Below are 20845 nucleotides of genomic sequence, written 5' to 3' on the forward strand. Positions count from 1 at the left end.
GATGGGTTTACATCTAAGTATCTTGCTGCTTTTTTCCCCAAGGGAACCTGAGAAAAAAATACAATTGTGTTTTAGGTTTGTTCATCTGAGTTCAAGCCTAATAAATCCAATTTTGTGGCATCAAGTTTATATCCTGAGACTAAACTATCATTTTGAATAGTTTGTAAAACTTCTTTCCATGAAACAATTAGATCTGTTAACAGAGCAATGTGCAATGCAATCTTATTTTCTAGCTCACTTTTAATTGTCCTGTTTACCCTTATTGAGATTAAAAGAATTTCAAAGCATATGATAAATTGTATTGACAGGGGACACTCCTCTTCTCTTCTCTTCTCTTCTCTTCTCTTCTCTTCTCTTCTCTTCTCTTCTCTTCTCTTCTCTTCTCTTCTCTTCTCACAAAAGGTTGACCATTAATTTTCTTACTAAAAATCTATCATAAATCAAAGAAATCCCTCATAACAATTGGCTCCCCAATTCAGATTCACTGATTAATGATTTCAAAAAAGGCCATTCAAACCTATCTAAAGCTTTTTGTATGTCTAGAAACAACTATATACTAAGTATAGCATATTAAGTATATATAAGTATACCCTAACTTTATACTAAACAATATCAATCCAATTACAATCTGAGTACATTTCCTTACATTATGCTCTGGTTTTGTGAGTCTGTTTTTTTTTTAGAAATCTTTCCAGGTGCAGAAATAAGTATTGTAATTTCCTTTCCATTTTTAAATTGTTCCAATAAAAATTGGCATTGTATAAACTCTTCCATTTGTTTATTTCTTTTTTTACGTCCTCTATATCAGTTGGATTTCTAAGTTATCTAATTCTTACCTGCTTAATGGGACTCATTTTTAGCTTTTAATCTGATTTTTTTTTTTTTGCTTTCATGATATCTGCCTAGATTTGTTCTCTCTTTCCCCCTCCTCTCTCCCCTTGACTGTCTCTGTTAGTGTCTCTTTTCTCACCTTCCCTCTGCCATCTCTTTCTTTCTCTCCCCCCCACAAAGTGGCAGAAGTGGCACTGGTGGTGGCACCCATCTTAGATCAAAATTCACCCACCAGGTGAAGACCAGTGCCCTGCACCACAGCTTTGGCATGAAGACTGAGGTACATACTCCCTTTGTATTCACTATTGAAATGCAACATTCATACACCATGAAAATTGCATTTCAGACAAAATGCAACTTTTATACACCATTTCATTGAGACAAAGAATTATTAAGGCAACTTTTCAGACTACTGACTAAACATTCTAATAGTGCAGAGTTCAGAATATGGGATCTAATATCACAGATTGATTTTGCTGTTGTTTTCCATATATATATATTCACTTTTATGCCAATTATGCCAAAATTGTTGTTTCTCATTTTTTAGGAGTACACCATAGATATAATTTTTGCCCAGACCTGGTATGACAGTCGTCTGAAATTTAATAGCACCATTAAAGTACTTATGTTGAATAGCAATATGGTTGGAAAAATATGGATTCCCGACACTTTCTTCCGAAACTCAAGGAAATCGGATGCTCATTGGATCACAACTCCAAACCGATTGCTTCGAATTTGGAGTGATGGACGAGTATTATACACCCTAAGGTAGAGGTATTCACCAAACATCTAAGAGAGACATAAACAAATGTTTATATTGTATTTACTGTTGTTTGCTGTTCATTTTACAAACGCTGTTTAACATTTCAAGTTACAAGAGCTGAAGCCCAATCTTATGCATCTTTATTCAGAAGCAATATTTCTTTGTTGTTTTTTTAATTTCAAATTTTTATTAACTTTTACCAATAACAGTCATAATAAACACAATTACAAATTGACTTCCCGCGCACCTCTTTTCGTGATAACAACTATAAATTTTACCCTTATTATATTAATTTTTAAAAAACACAAATTTAAACCTTCCACCACCATTAATCTACCCAACCTGCATTTCAGATTTCAAATCCAGCTGTAAGATCCATAGTAGGAATTCTTTAAGTACAACAAAAATAATTTCCAATCTTCTTTAAAACATTCTAAGTTTTATTCTCTTATCAGTGTTATAAATTTTGCCATCTCCACTTATTCCAAAATTTTTATCAACCAATCTTCTTTTAAAGGCAGTTCACTACTTTTCCATTTCTATACATATATACATCAATGCCATTTTTTTTGTTATCAAATATCATCTATACATTATTTTATAATAATTTCCTTTTAGAGCATAAGATACAGTGAATTTTAAATCAGTTTTCCATAATTTTTCCCAGGTTACCATTTCTATATTGCACCCCACATCTTGAGCCCACTTTTTCATAAACATTTTAACCACTTCCTCTCTTGTCTCCTCCAAAAGTAACACTTTATACATTTAGAAACTAATTGTCAGAACTTAAAATCTAATCATCAAATCCAACTTAAAAATCTAAATAATTATAAAATTCAGCTTTGTTTTCATTAGGGGCATAAGTTCCAATTATCACCATTTTAATTCAAAATATTTTAATTTCCAGTGCTAATAACCTATCTTCCTCATCTTTGAAAATCAATTTAGATTCAAATTATTATTCAACATAAAATACTACCCCCCCTTTTTTTCTTGTCTAGGTAAACAAATCCTTGTCCAAAAGCCTTATTAACGAAAAAAATTTTCTCTTGCTTTCTGATATATGTCTTCTACAAACACACAATGTCCAAATTTTGTTTCTTAAAAGAATGAAAGAGTCTGTTTTGTTTTGTTTTTTTGTATTTAACCCATTAATGTTCCAAGAGAGAGTCCTCTAATCTCTATTAGCCATTTGGTCTAATTTGAATTATGTGTTGAAGGAGCTGGATGCTCAAAAGATAAGTTTTTAAAATATATATTTCCACCAGAATTCTTGCACTTTAAGGAGCTCAGTAATTCTGTTCTTCTTAGCCTTATATAAAAAAGAAACTCCCCCCAATAATTCCCCCCTGAAGTATATTCCATTGGGATTCAAAACATCTGTCAATATTTCAAGCAATATTTCTTTGATAGAAAATGCTGCTGTCGCCTCCCCAAGAAGACGCAATGCAAAGCTGACACAACTGAAGGAGACAGGGAAGGACAGACACTAAAGCTATGAGTTAGAACATTAACAGACAAATTGCAACAGGAATCCAAAGAGGAAAAGAGATGGCATGAGTTTTAGCACTAATTTACAAAATAGCCCCATAAAGCCATTGTATGGAATGGAAATTTCATAGTTTTTAATGCAACTGTACTTTTCAAACTGAATATTTGTGAATGGGGTAAGATATTTGCTTGAATTTGCCCAAGGTGAGGTGAGAATATTCTGGAAAACAAAGCAAAGTTCAGATGATAGTGATTGGAATAACAAGAACAGGATCTGAAAACATTTCAGGCTATTTGGTTCTCTAAGAGTCTCTTGTGTCCCCCCCCACTTCCTACATGACACTCTTTCCATGGGAGGCTGAAAGGAGGAGAGGAGAACTGGCAGTTCTCAACCTGTTACTTTGTTGTCAGGCTAGTCGCTTGTTCTCCTCCTCTAAGGCCAAGTGTTTGTTAGTGCAAACTAATTTAGAGACTCAAGTCCCAATGCAACTACTAGTCTTATCCTGGGCATGTTTGCCTGGAAGCAAGTTCCACATAGTTCAGAGCATGATATGCAGCCTCAAAAACTTATGTGTCCGCTTCAGTCCTATTGATATCAACAGAACTCTCCGGATTGAGTTCACCCTCTATATATTTCCTGAAGAAGAAAATGTATGTTAACAAAGACTTAACATTTGCATGCCAGTATTTGTATCATGATATCCTGTACTCTTGTAGGTGTATATTAGCAGCTAGTGATAGGCTAACTCACTTGACTCACCTCCATTTATATGTTTTTAAGTTGTCTTGGGAAATGATTGGAAAAAACCCTTAGTTATTTTTCTGTGTAAACTGCTTTGAGGACTTTTGTTGAAAAGAGGTATATAAATAATAATTGTTGTTGTTGTTGTAGACTGACATATCTTGAGCAGTATGTTAGCCTTTATATTTTGGGTAGAGACAACCTTATATTTGGTGGTGGAGAGGGCTCACAGGAGAGGCCTTGCTGACATATCTTTTCACTTGAAATGATGCATCAATTTCCGGCAGAAAGCATAGGATTTGGAGTTTCTCTTGCTTCCTGATTCATTTTGGGAAACAGAAGAAACCACAAATCTCATGCTTCCTGGTTAGAAAGGATACCCCTGAGCATGTTCATAAGTCATTCCTAGTTAAGGAGAGCCTAGGAAATCTACTCTAAGAGCAAAACTTCCTAGCTGCTGATAAGGATGTGCAAAAGGGTTCGGGGGTACAGGGTTTGCAGTTCGGGTTTGGGAATTCAATGGTTCAACCCTCGAACCAACCCCCCCACCCCCCCACAGTTTGGTCCGGGCCCAGACCAAACCTCCCCCGAAGTTCAGGGGTTCGCAGACCAAAAAGAACTTAATTTTTTTTTTTACCTTGTACTCCCCTCAGGGGAGTTCCTGGAGATGGTGGCGGCAGCGGGTGTGTGTGTGTCCACAGCGGTTTCTCCTCCCCCTGATGGCCTTCTAAACAACCCCCTTGCCCCATTTGGGCACTCTTCGGCCACAGTTTGGCCTTCACCTGGTGGCCATATTGGGGGCTATGGCCCTGTGCACATGGTCCCCAATATGGCTACTGGGCCACCAGGTGAAGGCTGAATGGCCGAAGAGTGCCCAAATGGAGAGAGGGGAGTATTTAGAAGGCCAGTGGGGTGAGGGGGAACCTCCGCGGACACCCCCCCATTGCCGCCTCCAGGAACTCCCCTGAGGGGAGTACAAGGTAAATTAATATATATATATATAATTTTTTGGTCCTTGGACACACCGAACCGTGTGTGTGTGTGTGTGTGTTCAAGGGGGTTTCGGACCAAACTGGCCTGGTTGGGTTCGAGGCCAGTTCGGCCTCAAACCAAACTGGGCCAGCCATTTTTGCACACCCCTAGCTGCTGCTGACCTTCTCTCTCTTACTTAAAGATAGGGGTATTTTTCTTAAGAAAGCGGTAGGGATAAGTACTGGGATAAACACCATATTAAGCTATAACAGCTATTTGACAATAGAACAGTGCCTCATGCAGTGGTGGGCGATCCTTCACTGGAGAGCTTCAGACACAGTCTGGGCAACCATCTGTCAGGAATACAATAGCAGATTTCTGAGCAGGGAGTTGAACTGGAAAACCTCCAAAGTCCAATCCATCTCTATAATTCTATTATAGTATGAAATGCGAAAGGATCTATGCCAGGCTAAAAATGTGGTGGTCCTTTCAAATGGAGGTAGTCCAAATTCCAAACCTGCTAAGTGTGAATTCACTCCCATCTTGAGTGAAAGCTTTGTATTTAAAGTAGAGATCAGAGAGGCTTATTTTCTCCCTTAGGGTATAGGTAAGAGAAACCCAGATTGTCTTCCACATTTTTATTTGCTCCATTGATCAGCGGAGATTGTATTTTGCAAATATATGCCTGCTTTGGGGGCTTCAAAGTAAAAGTGAATACAATTATTAGTCGTATGGGAGTAATCTTGTAGGATTTTGCACAAGTCAGTGTGTGTGTGCTTTCTGTCTCATACTGTGGGAAATTTCAGTAGGTTTTACTAGGTGGCTTCACAATACATATCAGACCTGAGCTGGGTCAGGGAGGCCAGGGCGTGCTTCTCCCCCCACTAAATTTTTCTCTGTCTCCTCTATTTTATTTTTTCTACAAATAAGTATAGACTTCAGGCTGCAAGCTGTCTGCCCCCCCACCCCAAAAAACCCCTTTTAGACTAGCTATAGGCCTGATTATTACACAAGATGGCCTCATGGCAGAGAAGGAAGCAAATTTTCCTGACCATACAAACTGTTTCAGATTGTTGTGTTGTTAAGTCGGGCCATTCACCTAGTTGCCTGCGGTGAGTAATAATCACATCCAAGTGACTTCTGTAAATTGGAAAAGAGTTGGATCTTCTTTCAGGCCATCAATGTCATAAATATGGCATAATAGGTGTTGTCAGGTGTTCTAGGAAAAAATATTGTGAGCCAAAAGAAGGAAGATTCTTGTTTTACCATGTGGTATCTAATAAGGATTTATTAAGGTCATTCACACAACATTTACTGGGGAGGGTGGGTGGAGGGGAGGCTGGGTTCACTTACCCCCCGCCCCAGACAATCAAACCTTCCCTCCAGACAATCAACGATCCATTGCGTGGTGCATGGCTCGCACTCCAACATGGTCCGCGATACTCTGAGCAGCATGGATCTCTGGAGGCCCAGAAAAGGAAGCCTGGCCTCTAGGTATCCCTAAATGCACTGCATGAGGAGTGTGGCGCATCGAGGGATTTCCCCTCAAGCTGGGCACTCTAGGTGCCTAGCTCTGCGTGCAGCCTGAGCATACACACAACCCTGTACCTGGGTAAAAATCCTGGACATAAAAATCCTGGACTACCCGGGAAGGCAGCCTCAATCCTGGCGCTTTACAGGAGCAGCTATACCAAGGTAGGACTGCCAAAGCCTGTGTAGGGCTGCTCGTGTGAACAGCCTCATTGTGTTATAAACTTTCAAGAGTCAGAACCCACTTCATCAGATGCACTGATATCCTGAGTTGGCAGATAAGTACAGACATAAAAACCGGGTGTGGGGGGGAGGATTTTTTTTTTTTTAATTTTTTTTTTTTTGCAAAGTAAGGTGAGAATGCAAGAGATGGGTGTCTAGTGGTGTGGAGAGAATATCTGAGGAAATGCTGCATAATTTTTCATTGGGAGAAACCCAGAAATACTCTTTGAATTTTGAATTTCTAGCCCTAATGTGCCCAGTTACTGTGCAGAGTCAATTGCAAACAAGAGAGAAGTTCAAAAGCAGCTTTTGGTATGCCATGAGCATCCACCATTCAAAAGAAACAAGCCAAACTTAGTTAAGGTGTCTGATTGTTTGACTGTGATTTAAAATTTCATTAACACTTTTTTCCTTATAATTAGGTTGACAATTAATGCTGAATGTTATCTTCAGCTTCATAATTTTCCAATGGATGAGCATTCATGTCCACTGGAGTTTTCAAGCTGTACGTGGTAAAATACTTCATAGATTTCTCTCATTTTAAATTGAGACCATGTGGATTATCAGGCTGCAGAATGGGTAGACTGCATTCTCAGAGGCTAGAAATGTCCTGATCCATTTAGTATTTTATAACTTCTTTCCAAGTTAGGTGAAATGTTTTATGAATGGGGAAGTGATACTGCATTTCACTGCAGTCTTCAAATACTATAAACTATTATACATATGTAAAAGTCTTGTACATATATGGGCCATCATCCATTTTCTCAAGAGTTACCTTCAAGTTGGAAACCTCCAGATGCATGGATGGCAAGGTCCCAGGGCTTGAGCCAAGAACCTTGTGGATGAGGTTGGGACCTAGACTACTGAGCTATCTGGGACTGTATTTGTTCAAACCTCAGAGCTATCTCCAGTATAGATGGGGGGTCTGCAACATTAATGTCTGCAGTTGGAAGGCAATATGAAGCTTCTTGATAGCCCAGGGTTGGTATAGATATTAGATATCTGAAATACCACTCTTGCCTGGTCAAAAGAGCAGTACATTCTGCCTGTTGTTTCAGGCTCCAGCTACAGGTTTAGCACTCCAGACACAGAAAGTGATATCAAGGACACAAGACTGGAGAATCACTCTGAGTAAAGCCACCTACAGCACTAACAAGGCCTTGACAAATGGGCAGATCCAAACATGCTTTTGAAAAATTACCATTATGTTTATTCTGAATTGAGAGGGAAAGATTGTGTAATCACTAAGTAGCTCTAAACCCCCTTGTAGCAAGTGGCCAGAGAAACCATCACCATTATCTCCAGTTCATCTCTACTGTCATAGGGATACAAGCAGCAGCTACCCTGGTGGTGAAACTAACAAACTCATCATCTCTACAGTCACACGGCCACCACAATCCAAAAAACCTTGGAGTGATAGGAGCTTTTCATTCTCTTCTGTGAGAGGAAAATGCCATATGTATAATACCATATGTATAGGTAGGCATTTCTCATTGTGTATGACATGTCTGTTCATTTGGAAGAAAACAGGAAAGCCCTGTGAGTATGGCACACTTGGCACAGCTTTTTAGATGCTGTATGCTGGCCACACGCAGGCTGTCAAAAGCCTCTAAAAGTTGGTTGTTTTTAGTGTCAGCTTAATGGATGTGAGTCACGAACACAGACCAATTGACATATTTAGCAATACTTGACTCTATGGCATCTTAGAGAATATGGATAGAGATTTGCAGCCCAAACCTTTGTCTGCTTACATAGAAATATGCCCCACTTTGCTCAAAGGGACTTTCTGCTAATAACAGTTAAGGATGTGCATGGAACTGGCAGTTCTGCCGGTTTGACAGTGAGGGGTGTCTTGCTTTAAGAGCGGGGGAGGGTGCACTTACCCCTCCTGCCACTTTCCCCCCACCAGCATCCATTTACTTGCAAGCCCATAGGCGCAGCAGGGTACCTCCCTGCCACCCCATTGCCCCCATTGTCCGGATATGACCGGAAGTCTCCAACACACCTGCACGTGCGATGGCGTGTGGGAGACTTCCAGTCATATCCAGACAATGGGGGCAATGGGGCAGCAGGGATGCTGGTGGGAGGAAAGCGGCAGGAGGGGTAAGTGCACCCTCCCCTGCTCTTAAAGCAGCACCCCCGCCGCGGTTCTGTGCATGTCCCTAATAACAGTGTATAGGACTACAGCCTTAAAGTGGTTCAGCAGTAATTCCTTCTTCACATTGAACTCGGGATAGTGGTTCTGTAGTGGCAAGGGGAGGTGGACTAGGATGTTTAACAGAATTCTTAGTATCTCATCAAACTGCAGTTCCCAGGATTCTTTTGAGGGAAGTCATTTGGGAGGAGGCCTGATCTTTGCAGGATATACTGCAGCTTCCAGCCATCTGAAGTAGTGTCACCACAAAGATCAGCAGGAACTGGAGATATGAAAGGCTAATAAGATCTATCAATGCCATCTCTTGCCTGCCTCCTGGTTACCAGACTTGACTGTCCCACTGAAATTTGCTTAAATTCAAGTATTCTGGCTTAACATCGTTTTTGGATCTGCCTGGTTGAGTTGAGCTCTTTTGGAGAAGGATGGCATACAAATGTAATCAGTTAATCAATTAGTAATTATACAAAATTATCTGTTTCAGATTTTGGCATGAGATCTATTCATGTTCAACAATATAAAGACAATTGTTAACAGACTGTGGCCTTCTCCCTTGAACATATCATCAAAGTTGTTCCCACCATTATTACTGAGCCTAAGTTGCCTAAGAATTACGAGCTTCACTGGCTTTCAGAATTACACCCAGTTGTTAAGAACTATAATAAGCATATACAATTAATTTGCTCACAAGGACATAACACTGTCATGGGCAGAATAAAGCACTGAGCACATCTAAACAATGTCTTACTAGATGTTACATTTAATAGGGGATGAAATGTAACTACAGTGTTATCTCTTTAACATCTAATTTATTGCTTAATCCTTCCTTTAGCACTTAATCTGATTTTCCCCGTGTTTTACCAATGCACATGTGCAAACTTAATGTGATTGTACAAGGATTCTTTTGTATAGTGTTTTATCAATGCTCAGGAGCACATGTACACATCAGGTGGCAGGAGCAGAAGCATCAGTGCTTCATGCATTACTCCCACAAGACACACACCCCCATCCCCCTTTTCACTGTCTATGAAGGAGATAGAAAAAATGGACGGGGGCGTTTATGTCAGCACTAGTTTGTACCCTGTACTTAAAGAAAAACTCTTTAAGTTTTTTTTTTCAAGAAAAGCTGAACATTGTGATCTGTATACATTATGCAGATTAATATGTTCTCTTAGTTTGCATACTCCTGCATTTTTCACTATTCTGTATAATTAATTAATTTTGGTTCTGTTCATTATGGGGAGAGGCAAATAACTATGCAGGAGACTGAAAGCCTGTCCCTGCCTAGACACTGGGAAACTTGTTCAGTAGCTCCCTTTTAGTCTCTTCTTGTTCAGCAGCCCCAAGCTTGTCTTTGCAACCATAAGTGTGCAAGTACTGCATGCACATAACTAGATTGGTTGGGGGTGTGTGTGTCGGGATGTGGGGAGGGGCTCAAGCGGCTAACTAGGGTTAAATGAAAGTAGGCCAAATCAGGCCCAATTCAACATGGGGTTCAGTTTGAACCAGACGCTGGTTTGGGTTGAATTGTACTGAATCAACCTGCTTTGATTTGGACCAAATTTGGCCATCAAAGCTTCACAAGACCCTTCTGCCTCCCTGTACCATAACTCTCTGAGTGTAATATCAGACTTACTAGCTGTCAAACCAGATGTGATGCTAGAAACATCATTAAAGCTTCTGTCTTCTTTTTTTCACACTAAAAATAGCCATGTTGGGGTGATGACGACTGGGTCTCTGCTGTATGGCAAGGAGGTATATAAACATTTCCCCTTGCAGTATAGTCCCAATGAAAATTGCCTCCCTAATGCTGCTATTAATCTTTGGAGGGAAGCTAGCACTAATAGAAGCTTTGTGTGGGGTGAGTCTTTGAGGACTGGAACACAAGGGGGGAAGTTTAAGTAGCCCTTCCCTGCACACAGCTGCTACTAGAATTTTTTTTAAAGACTGAAGCCCTATGGTGTGCGTAGTCACATGTGGTTTGACCCTTAGCAGCACCATGAGGAAGCAACCTTACTTCACTTTGCTTTCAAGTGAGGTCATTTATCCAGCAATTAGACAGTCAATTCCTTATGTCCTCCTGCAGTCACACACAGTTGCCTTAATGCTACCAAAACGTTCCACCTTAGGATTATCATAACTTTCTACTGTGAAAAAGTAATTGATTTGTGTAATATTTTCTAGATGGATACCCAAGGAATGAAATTGTATATAAATGGAAGAAAACTTCTGTCGAAGTAGCAGATCCCAAATACTGGAGATTGTATCAATTTGCATTTGTAGGCCTAAGAAATACAACAGATATCTCTCATACACAGTCTGGTAAGGGGACTCCTGGGCATTTCTGTGCATCTGTTTAAACTGTATTATAGGGTATATATACTTCTGGACTCATACAGTTGAATATTTTTAGTGTATTTGATATTGTGCAGAGGAAATGCCATTGCAACTGCTTTATTTGCTACCAACTGATTTTATTATTTCTCTATCTAGCTATCTATTTATTTATTTAACATATTTTTATACCACCCAAAACTTATGTCTCTGGGCGGTTTACAACAAAAACAAAAAGTTAAAACTTTAGTTAAAACAAATAAATGACAAATTAAAACTCTGGTTAAATAATTGACAACAAAAAGTTAAAACATTATAAGAATTTAAAACCTTAAAACAATAGTTTAAAATGAAGTTAAAACAGTATTTAATTAATTAATTTTGAACATTTCTAGTAATTTTTTTGCTTCCATTTGATCAGAGAACACTTCCCCAGTAGCAAATTTTCAACCACAGTAGAGTGTCATTTTGAGACAAAATCCAAACAGAAATGTCTAACAGAAAACCACTTGTATGGTATAATTGATTCTGGGTTGTTGTTGTTGTTTTCTTATAGGGGATTATGTTGTCATGACAATCTTCTTTGTTCTGAGCAGACGTATGGGGTATTTTACAATTCAGACATACATTCCTTGCATATTGACCGTTGTTCTTTCCTGGGTCTCCTTCTGGATTAATAAAGATGCAGTGCCAGCAAGGACGTCATTAGGTACCTGTGCTCTTCCAAACTATTTCTGCTTCTATACTCTCACACACATAGGTTTGTGCACATGGGGAAAAAAATATGAATCAAAAGTCTCTCAGCAGCCTAGAAAATCCAGACATGTGATCACAGTGTTCCTCTAAGCAGCATGAAAACAATGGTGATATGGGAGACACCAGAGGAAATTTGGAACCACATTTGGCAGGTCTTCAACAAGATACATATGGCTTGTTGAGGCAGTTGGAAACTATTTCACAGTTTAGTTAACTTGATTCAGCAGTCCTTGCTGACAGACACACAGGAACATATCTCACTGCTTCTAGCTTGGCTCACTATGGTTAAGTACAGCAGCATTATTGCTGTTTGAATAAAACCACACAGGCACTTTTCCACACGGGAAGGTGTTTCCATGAAGCAGCTTCTCATGTTGCAAGGTCATTTGGAATCACAGCAGTGCAACCCGTGTCTGTGTAGTGTCGTGTCAGACTAAGAGCAGGGAGACCCAGATTCAAATATTCCCATTCCCATTGAACCACCCATTGAACCCATTGAAATTCCCATTGAACCACCCTGGGCCAGTAATTCCCTTTCAGTCTACTCCAACTCAAAAGGGTGTTGTAAGAACAAAATGGGGAGGGAGGGAGACCATGTACACTGCCCTGAACCCCTTGGAGGAAGGGGCATTTTCTGATAAAATGTAATAAATGGAGTGTGGGTGGGTAGGGGGGCACTGCTACAACTGAAATTATCAGAAGCAGGTGGGAAGTCACTTCCCACAAACAGCTTCACAGTGATTTCATATTTAAAGTAGCAGCTATGCTGAGCATAGGAATAATCCATACCTTGTCACTCAGTAATTCTTTTTGTGTACCTAGTTCTGTATCCTCTCATTCCAACCCACTTTGGGCCCCTGGATTAAGTCATTAAAACCTGAGTTTTGAATAGGAAAAGTAGCTATGTCAAAGGAACAGATCATACTTCTTTTGTGCAGTTGGTCTGCTGTTGTAATTGTCTATATTTATTTTTATATGATCACTTGTCAGCCACTAGTTCAGGTTCCACAGGAGGCCCCCCCCACTTTTTTTTGGCGGGAGTTCTGTTCCACCATGTTGCAAACAGGGAAACCTGTTCCAGTTTTCTGTGAACAGGGAAACTTTGAAAAAAGAAACCTTGAGCTTATGGGGAATGGCGGGGTTAGGTTCCTCAGCACACTTAGGTGTGCTCAAATTGCAAAAGAAGCAGGGTCAGGGGGAGAAATATGAGGAGTAAAACACATTACCTTGCTCTTCAGAAATGCCCTGCAAGCCCTCCAATTTTCAGCCATTTTTTTGACCATCGGAAATGACACCAGAAGTCATTTCTGGTTGGCACTGAACCACAAAGAGCAGAAAATAGCCTTAGTTTTAGTGTGCAAAGACATCAGGTCTCTATACCACAAACAGCTAAAAAAAGGCCCACAAACAAAGAAACCAGGTCTCTATGACCCACCCATGAATAAGGGAAACCACAATAGGAGACCCTATGAAAAACAAGGGCCTCCTGTAATTAGCACCAAAAAACGTTTTTTAAAATATACAAAATAAAAAAAACCCTATACAGAAGACTGTTTTTATATTAAATAAAACAGTTTGGTGGGACTGGCAAAACAAACATGTCTTAAGTGATTTATGTGGCCTTAAAACGTAAAAACAGTACTGCACTAAATATACTGGCTGGCATGTCCCTCGGCATAATGTGGGTAGTTCTAAACTGCCTGCTCTGCTCCGAGTGTCTAAAACACATACCCAGAGGGCAACAGGACTGTCCTCTACTACTTACTGTTCTGCAGTTGTGCATTGTGCATTCCCACTGTGCAAGTCATGTTGCAATGTGTGATCTCACAATGGTAAGGAGCAGAAGAAATGCTTCTTTCCTAAGGTTTAGGAAGCATCTCCTGATTTGTACAGGGATCTCTAAAACCTTCAGAACCCTTTTATGCCCCCCCACCCCCTTGCTCCTTATGAACCTGATGCCTTGACTTAGGCTAAAAACCATTATTTCACAAGGACGTAATTTAGTGCTTTCCCCCCTTTACCCTGTTCCCAAACGAGTCTGTTTACTGAGCGGTTGCTTGAGGGTTAGGAAGGAGAGCACTGATTAATTTCTCCAAGCACAAAAGAATGCTGGGGGTTTAAAAAATTTGGCTCTTTCAAACTCCTAAAATTATTCTCCAAACCTGACTTTGGAGAATTTTGCCAGCATCTCAAATATATTTTGGGATTCCGACAATAAATGATTGTGTAACGTGATGGGGCAGTGAATTTAATTTCTTGCCTGCTTCCTTCCATTTCTATCCTGCTTTTCAGCCAGTAGGCTCCCAAACTGGCTGAGAAAAATGATCCAATTAAAATACTATAAAATTAGAATTAAAATTATAATCAAATGCATCTTTTCATCTAGTAGAGCCAAACCATTATAGACATTGGTACCTAGCACACAGTCTAATATTTCCCATAGGAAAAAGCCTGTAGCTTAATGACCTGAGAATCTTAATATCTACATATTGTTACAAGTTCTCTTGGTTGAAATGTTTCTATTATTTTTCAACAGGCATCACCACCGTGTTGACTATGACAACGCTGAGTACAATTGCAAGGAAGTCTCTTCCCAAGGTTTCCTATGTTACAGCAATGGACCTTTTTGTCTCTGTGTGTTTTATTTTTGTGTTTGCTGCCTTGATGGAGTATGGCACCTTGCATTATTTCACCAGCAACAAAAAAGGGGCCAAAGAGAAAGACAAGAAATCAAAGAACAAGTCATCAGTAAGTGTGAACATTTGGAGAACCCTAATTATGTCTCTGCCTAACATTTTCTGTGAAAGAAATGTTTTGAGGAGCATGGTTGTAGCAATGACATTTTAGCAATCAACAATGATAATGGTTTAGTTTTTCCATACAGGTTCTGATCCATGCAAATCTAGAAATAAGTATAGTAACAGGACATGCCATAGATAAACTGAACTCAGCCTAAGCTTTGAAGAGTGCTCCTTTGGCTAGGTGGTATAATCGCTAGATTTCATGATCCTTGAATGAGAGGTATACCCAGACCTTTCCCCATAGTGGCCCCAGTATAGTGCCATGGTGGGGGTGGGGAAATGAGGTTCTGTTTTAATTTAATTTAATTTATTTATTTATTACATTTATAAACCACCCCATCCAAAGGCTCTGGGCGGTGTACAACAAATTTAAAAAGACATAAAAACACACACCATTTAAAACACAGTGCTAAAAACAATATAAAAAACAATTCAAAAACCATTAAAAACCATTTAAAGATAATTAAAATACTTCAAAAACAATTTACATTTGTTATGCCCTTTACAAATCTCTTCATATCTGACTGCTGCCTCCACACCAGCTTGGATCACAACCCTTCAGTTTTAAAATTTGGCTTGGCTCTCGTGGGATATTGAATTTTAGATGCGTGTATGCTTGGTGTGTTTGCTGGGTGTGCTTTAAAAGTATGAGTAGTTAGGAGATTTGTTTTGTTTCAGTTGCAAACTGAAAATAACTTTTGTTTCCCTGGTTTACCCTGAGCTCTTGGAGATGGGTAAGATAGTAATGTAATGCATTTACAAAACATCTCAGTATAGTTCCAATAGCAGTGACAGGCACCACTTACTGGGTTTGTGTTTAGTTTCTTAGGTTAGGTTAGGAAAACATTGCCATCTGTTCATAGAAATCTGTCTGCAGCAACAGCACACCAAGAATATCTATGAATCAGCTTTTTCAAAATTAGAAACTGGGAGACAGATTATCTATCTATTGTTTTTTGATGGTGGTATAAATGCCATGGAAAACATATTTTATTAATAATATGCAGACCTATCCTGTTAGCTGGCCCTACTGATGTATACTGCAGTAGGGAAAACACCACTCTCTACTTGGCAAGCCATACAAATATGGCTTTAGCAGCTGTGCTCATCTAGAGTCCTGTTCTTGGCTCCAAACGGATTATTAATCTACTGGTTGTACAGTGGCTGCAGCCATGTCATCCCTGCTCACATCTGCTCCTCTACCACCTTGAAAAAGCCACAATGGGAAGAGAAAACAGTGCTAGCACATCAGTATTGATTTTTGTTGTGGTGCCCCAGTGCTAAGGTTGGAGTCTAGTCCTTGTACAGGTACAAGAGGACAAGTTTTTCCATCACACCACAACTTAGCCACTGTGCCACGGCTCACATAGCCTAGCTAGAGTTGTCAGCTTTTGAAACAAAATTCTAGTATTTGGGCAGTGCCTGAGGGGAACACTCTGGATCAGAAGATCCAGACCAGAGTCGATGGCAGAGCCAGGGGGCAGAGCTAACATTTCTGACCAGTCCAAGAGCAAAATCATGCCTTCTTCTGCATGATCCCCACAGCACGTTGAGATCATCTGAGGAGGTCCGTCTCCAGTTACCATTGGTTTGCCTGGTGGCGACTCAGAGGTGGGCCTTCTCTGTAGGTGCTCCTAGGCTATAGAATGCACTCCCGGCAGAAATCTGTAATTTGAGTTCATAGAAGTCTTTCAGGAGAGCCCTTAAAACCTATCTGTTTGGCCCAGCCTTCCAGGGTTTTTAAATTTTTGTAAACTGTTTTAAATTGTTTTAAATGTTCACCCTGGTTTTCCATAGTATTAATGGTTTAAATGTTTAATTAGTTTTATTCTGTTTTTATAGTTTTGATTTTAATTGTTAACTGGTTTTAATTTTTTTATTTTATTTATTTATTTTATTTTTGCATTTATATACCGCCTTTTGTTAAAAGACAACCCCAAGGCGGGGTTTTTATTTTGTTTTTATTTTGTTGTAAACCGCTCTGAGCCATTTTTGGAAGGGCGGTAAATCAATCAATCAATCAATCAATCAATCAAATAAATAAATAAATATTGAGTTTTTGGCACTGGCAGGTATCGATATGGACAGAGTCCAGTGACAAAGCTAAGGTGAATCACTTTTTAATATAAATAGCTTTGTCTTTACTTTTCTAGCAACCAGTCTTGAAGCAATCAAGTCAACCAACCAACCAGCCAACCAACAAACCCAGCCTTCAGCCTATCCAGTTTGACTTCTCTTTGGTTGGTTGTCAACTGTAGGTTCCACTCTTTGTTCCTCACTATCAGGTTTTCACAGTTTAGGACACCCCCGAAATACCCACTGAAACCCCTTGAGATGCATACAGGGAAGTTGCATTTTCAGGTTGCCAACCAGAGTTTGGCTCTCTACTTTAAAAGTACCAGTGAAGTGGGAGGCAAAACAGTTGCAACTCTTCCCACCCTGGTCCTTTAGACTGTTTCTCCCTGCCTACTTTGTGGCACAGCTGTTCTTTACTATTGGTGGGGCAGAGGATGAAAGAGAGACCCACGAGGAACCAGAGCTGCTGCATCTCATATTTACTAATTAGTTTTAAAGATAAAGAGCAATCTCGAGGCTGCAGTCTGGCAACCCTACAAGAAAGTGACTTGAATGTTAAGGGATTTTGCAAATTCAGCTATTATTTCCCCCCAAGTAGTTTAAAAATGATGAATGCTATGCAAAACATTTTTGGGATAGGAATCTCAAAAAAATAATTTAAAATTGTGTATTATATTCAGCTACTATACAGCCACACTCTTGCAAGATAATGTCTGTGTGCTTGAACTATTGAATTCCATAGTACTAAATTGCCTTTATCTGTATACTAGCTTGGAGCCAACGTGCAGGTACCAATATGCATTAAAGCTGGTTCTCATCTGCCCATCTCTAGGGTCTTCCTTTTTTCTTTTTTCTTTGTGCTTGCTATATAGTAATGAAGAACAAACGCTTCTTATATCCTTCTGATCATTTTGATATTATAGACAAATTTCATGTGTCACAATATAGCTGGATGATGTACTGCAGTCATTTTATTTATATTTGGGGATGACTCCTCTTTTATGCCACAGTCTTGAGTCACTATAAATAACAATTACTTTCTCTCTTCAGTTATTTTGAACTTCAAAAGAGACTACTGCACAGGAACAGGAACATTTAATAACCCCCAAAGGGTAAACATACTAAAATATTAACATGCAGCATATCATTAGGCAATATATAAATTTAGCCATCTCCCATAAATAAATAACAAGCTACTTCTCGTTACTACAACGTGAAGAATTTTTTTTTTAAATGCCTGAGCTTCATAGTTGGAATCAGGGATCACTGAACTGGAATCATGAGGACTGCAAAGAGCTTCTCAAATGGAAGAATGACTAAGTGAGGAATCAGGACAGAAAGCAACATCCCATGTTTAATTCACTGTGCATTATATCAAACCCCAGTGCTGAAACAAATATGTAAAGAAAGTTTGAGTCCATTAAATTTGCACGTTCCAGATTGAGAATATATTTGTTGCCGGGGTTCAACATGCCAGGGTTATTTTTATTTTATCTATTATATTAATTCTCCTGGGTGTGCCTTGGAATGTGCGTCCCAGAGCCCAGCTGATTGGCAGGGTGGCGGACGCGCCTGATTGGCTGAAGCGCACCCAGGAGGATTGGTTGCTGCCGCGGCAGCCCGGCCATGGCAGCCAGAGGTGGCAAGCCCGGCCGTGGAAGCAAGGCGGGGAGGAAAGAAGGGGGGGGAGAAAGTGGGGGAGGCAGAAGTGGCAGTGGGGAGTAGAGGTGGCTGGGCCTGGAAGCAGAGGCTGGGGCAGAAGTGGGGGGAGAGGTAACCGCTGGCCCCAAAGAGCGCACAGATGCTTTGTGCGGGGTCAGCTAGTTTTATTTTATTACATTTTATATCCTGCTCTTCCTCCAAGGAGCCCAGAACAGTGTACTACATACTTAAGTTTCTCCTTACAACAACCCTGTGAAGTAGGTTAGACTGAGAGAGAAGTAACTGGCCCAGAGTCACCCAGCAAGTCTCATGGCTGAATGGGGATTTGAACTCGGGTCTCCCTGGTCCTAGTCCAGCAATCTAACCATTACACCATGCTGGCTTTCTTAAAAGCAATCTTTATTATTATTATTATTATTATTATTATTATTATTATTATTTCTTGTTTACACAGTCAGACAGGTGTTATTGATTGGTTTGTTTTATCCAGACATAGAGTCCTTTCCAAGGACCTGTTGTTGTTGTTGCTGCTGTTGCCATCGCAAATACTGGTTGCTTTATTGCTTACTTGGTATCTACTGTATAGGAGACTAGACAGCTACCTGGGATGACACAATCCCAGGAGTGCCCCCACTGTCCTAAAAGCATCATGTAAATCCAGGCTTGTGAGCTGTTTCCAACATGAATGGCTCCCAGCACAAATGCAGAACCCTCTTGTGAAACACTAAAGTACCTGGAGTGCACTGTCAGTTCACACAAGGAGGACTTGCCCCACACAGGGTGATAGAAACACTTGCGCTTCCTCTTCATATTACTCTCTTATCCTTTAATATAATGTTATCTGCTCTTATGAAGCTGTGTAACTTCTTGAGGTTATAGCCCATATAAACAGGTAATGGAGGAGGTCACAATAGCAGGGGAAAGCAGCATTTGCAAATAATCTGCTCTCTCCATCTGCTGCTTTTGATTGCATTTTTCTCTACCATAGCATTCCCTCTGTGTGCTTGAAACAAACATCCATTATGTTTTAATCAAGCTTAAGAACTAAATGCAGGAGATGCTTGTCTCACAAGTGCAGCATGTGGGGATTGGGAAGTGATTTTTGTTTGTCTCCCCTACTCACAAAAGTTTCTTTTGTTGCCAAAGTTATTTTCCTGAGGCCCGTGCAACCCTCAGGGACATATTCCTGGAAACAAAAGGGACTTTTGCAGGGAGGGAGACAAGTGAGAATTGCTCCCACCTCTCCCCACATACTGCACTTGTGAGACAAGCCTTGCCCACTCCTACCTTTTTGGCTGCTTTCAAGGATGGAGTTCTTGCTCCGCCCTCATAAAGCTGTGTATCATATCAGCCCCTGCCTTTTCTGACTGTTTCCTAACCTTTCTTAACTTATGGCTAGACCTTTTCAGAGATTTGCTTTCTTTCCTCTCAGGTAGTCAGGTCTTCCAATATTTATACCATTACCAGCTTCTGACCAACTGTCCTTTATAAACTCCACAGTGATTCTAACTGACCTATAACTGTCACTCTTCCCTCAGAGCATTCCATCCCTCTTTACCTGTCTGAGAACTCAAGCGCCTTCTATTTGTCTGTATTTTCTTCTCTCTCTCCCTCTCCCTCTCCCTCCCCCCCCACTCTCTCTCTCTCACACACACAACACACACACTTTTCACAGAAATCTGCATTAACATACTAACCCCATATGGTTCATTTCACCAAAACGTACAAACGTAAAGTTTGTACGTTTTGCACAGAAGTTTCATACTTTCAGTTCCCTCTGGTCCTCTGCCAAGCTTGTTAGATAACAAACAAACAAACATCCTGTAGATTATAGAAATGGAACATGCACCCCATTTTCACCACTATATTATCAGGTGGTAAGAATGGGGGTTCATTTTTGTGGGGGGAAGGGAATTCTTTTTGCAAAAAAGGCTTCTGTGGGCTTTCCGTGATTGTGGCAATGGCCTTTTATTCCTTTTGGGTTTTGTGTTTGGGTTTTTTTTTTGCAATCACTGCCTCTTTAGCAGTGGTGATGGAGCACCTTTTGACAGCTGCTGCTTGGAAGTTGCCATTCCCCCCATATGCCCTGAACAATGCTAGATCATGATATAGTTCCAAGGGCACTTCTGGAATAAAAATGGTAGCCTCCATCGGCAGATGTTATTTCCCCCCAAGAAGGCTATCAAAGCAATGCTACATCATGACATCGTATTGTTTAGGGGCATTCTGGGAGGGGAATAGTTGCCAGCAGCTGGCAGCGGCTGCTATTGCTTGGCAGCAGCTGGCACCATTGCCAAAAAGGTGCTACCTGTAAAAAGAAATAAAGGATATAAGACCACCACTCAACAACAGCTCCTGCCTATCTTAATGTGAATTCCACCCATATACACACATTTTCGAGCCGGAATTTGGCTTTGGCCATCTTCATACATAACAGAAAACCATAGGTCCAACAGACCTGCAGTTTGCCCCCATTCCCTCCACCGCACTCCCGGACGATACGATCTGGA

General features: G+C 40.3%; 1 protein-coding gene and 1 long non-coding RNA gene across 9 annotated transcripts in view; one reads left to right on the forward strand and one right to left on the reverse strand.

Annotated features, from left to right (window-relative positions):
* GABRG1 (gamma-aminobutyric acid type A receptor subunit gamma1) overlaps positions 1-20845 on the forward strand; it is a 122702-nt gene that overhangs the window by 93060 nt on the left and 8797 nt on the right. For 5 of the 6 annotated variants that reach the window (XM_053255399.1, XM_053255404.1, XM_053255400.1 and 2 more), the window contains 5 exons: positions 1379-1599; positions 6977-7059; positions 10891-11028; positions 11597-11749; positions 14333-14544. In XM_053255399.1, coding sequence (XP_053111374.1) covers positions 1379-1599; positions 6977-7059; positions 10891-11028; positions 11597-11749; positions 14333-14544 — 807 coding nt within the window. Of the gene's footprint in view, positions 1-1378; positions 1600-6976; positions 7060-10890; positions 11029-11596; positions 11750-14332; positions 14545-16750; positions 18287-20845 lie in introns of those variants that run through there. The other variant, XM_053255401.1, reaches the window with a different exon arrangement.
* On the reverse strand, positions 1387-19828 carry LOC128327118 (uncharacterized). 3 transcript variants are annotated; one of them, XR_008308474.1, is made up of 3 exons: positions 19715-19828; positions 13023-13113; positions 1387-1620 (listed from the first exon to the last, which is right to left on the reverse strand). It is a non-coding gene; the product is annotated as an uncharacterized LOC128327118 (long non-coding RNA). The 3 variants fall into 3 exon arrangements; XR_008308473.1 differs by lacking the exon at positions 1387-1620 and adding an exon at positions 11189-11708; XR_008308475.1 differs by lacking the exon at positions 1387-1620 and adding an exon at positions 11189-11780.

Source organism: Hemicordylus capensis, chromosome 5, assembly GCF_027244095.1.
Source record: "Hemicordylus capensis ecotype Gifberg chromosome 5, rHemCap1.1.pri, whole genome shotgun sequence".
Classification (NCBI taxonomy): domain Eukaryota; kingdom Metazoa; phylum Chordata; class Lepidosauria; order Squamata; family Cordylidae; genus Hemicordylus; species Hemicordylus capensis.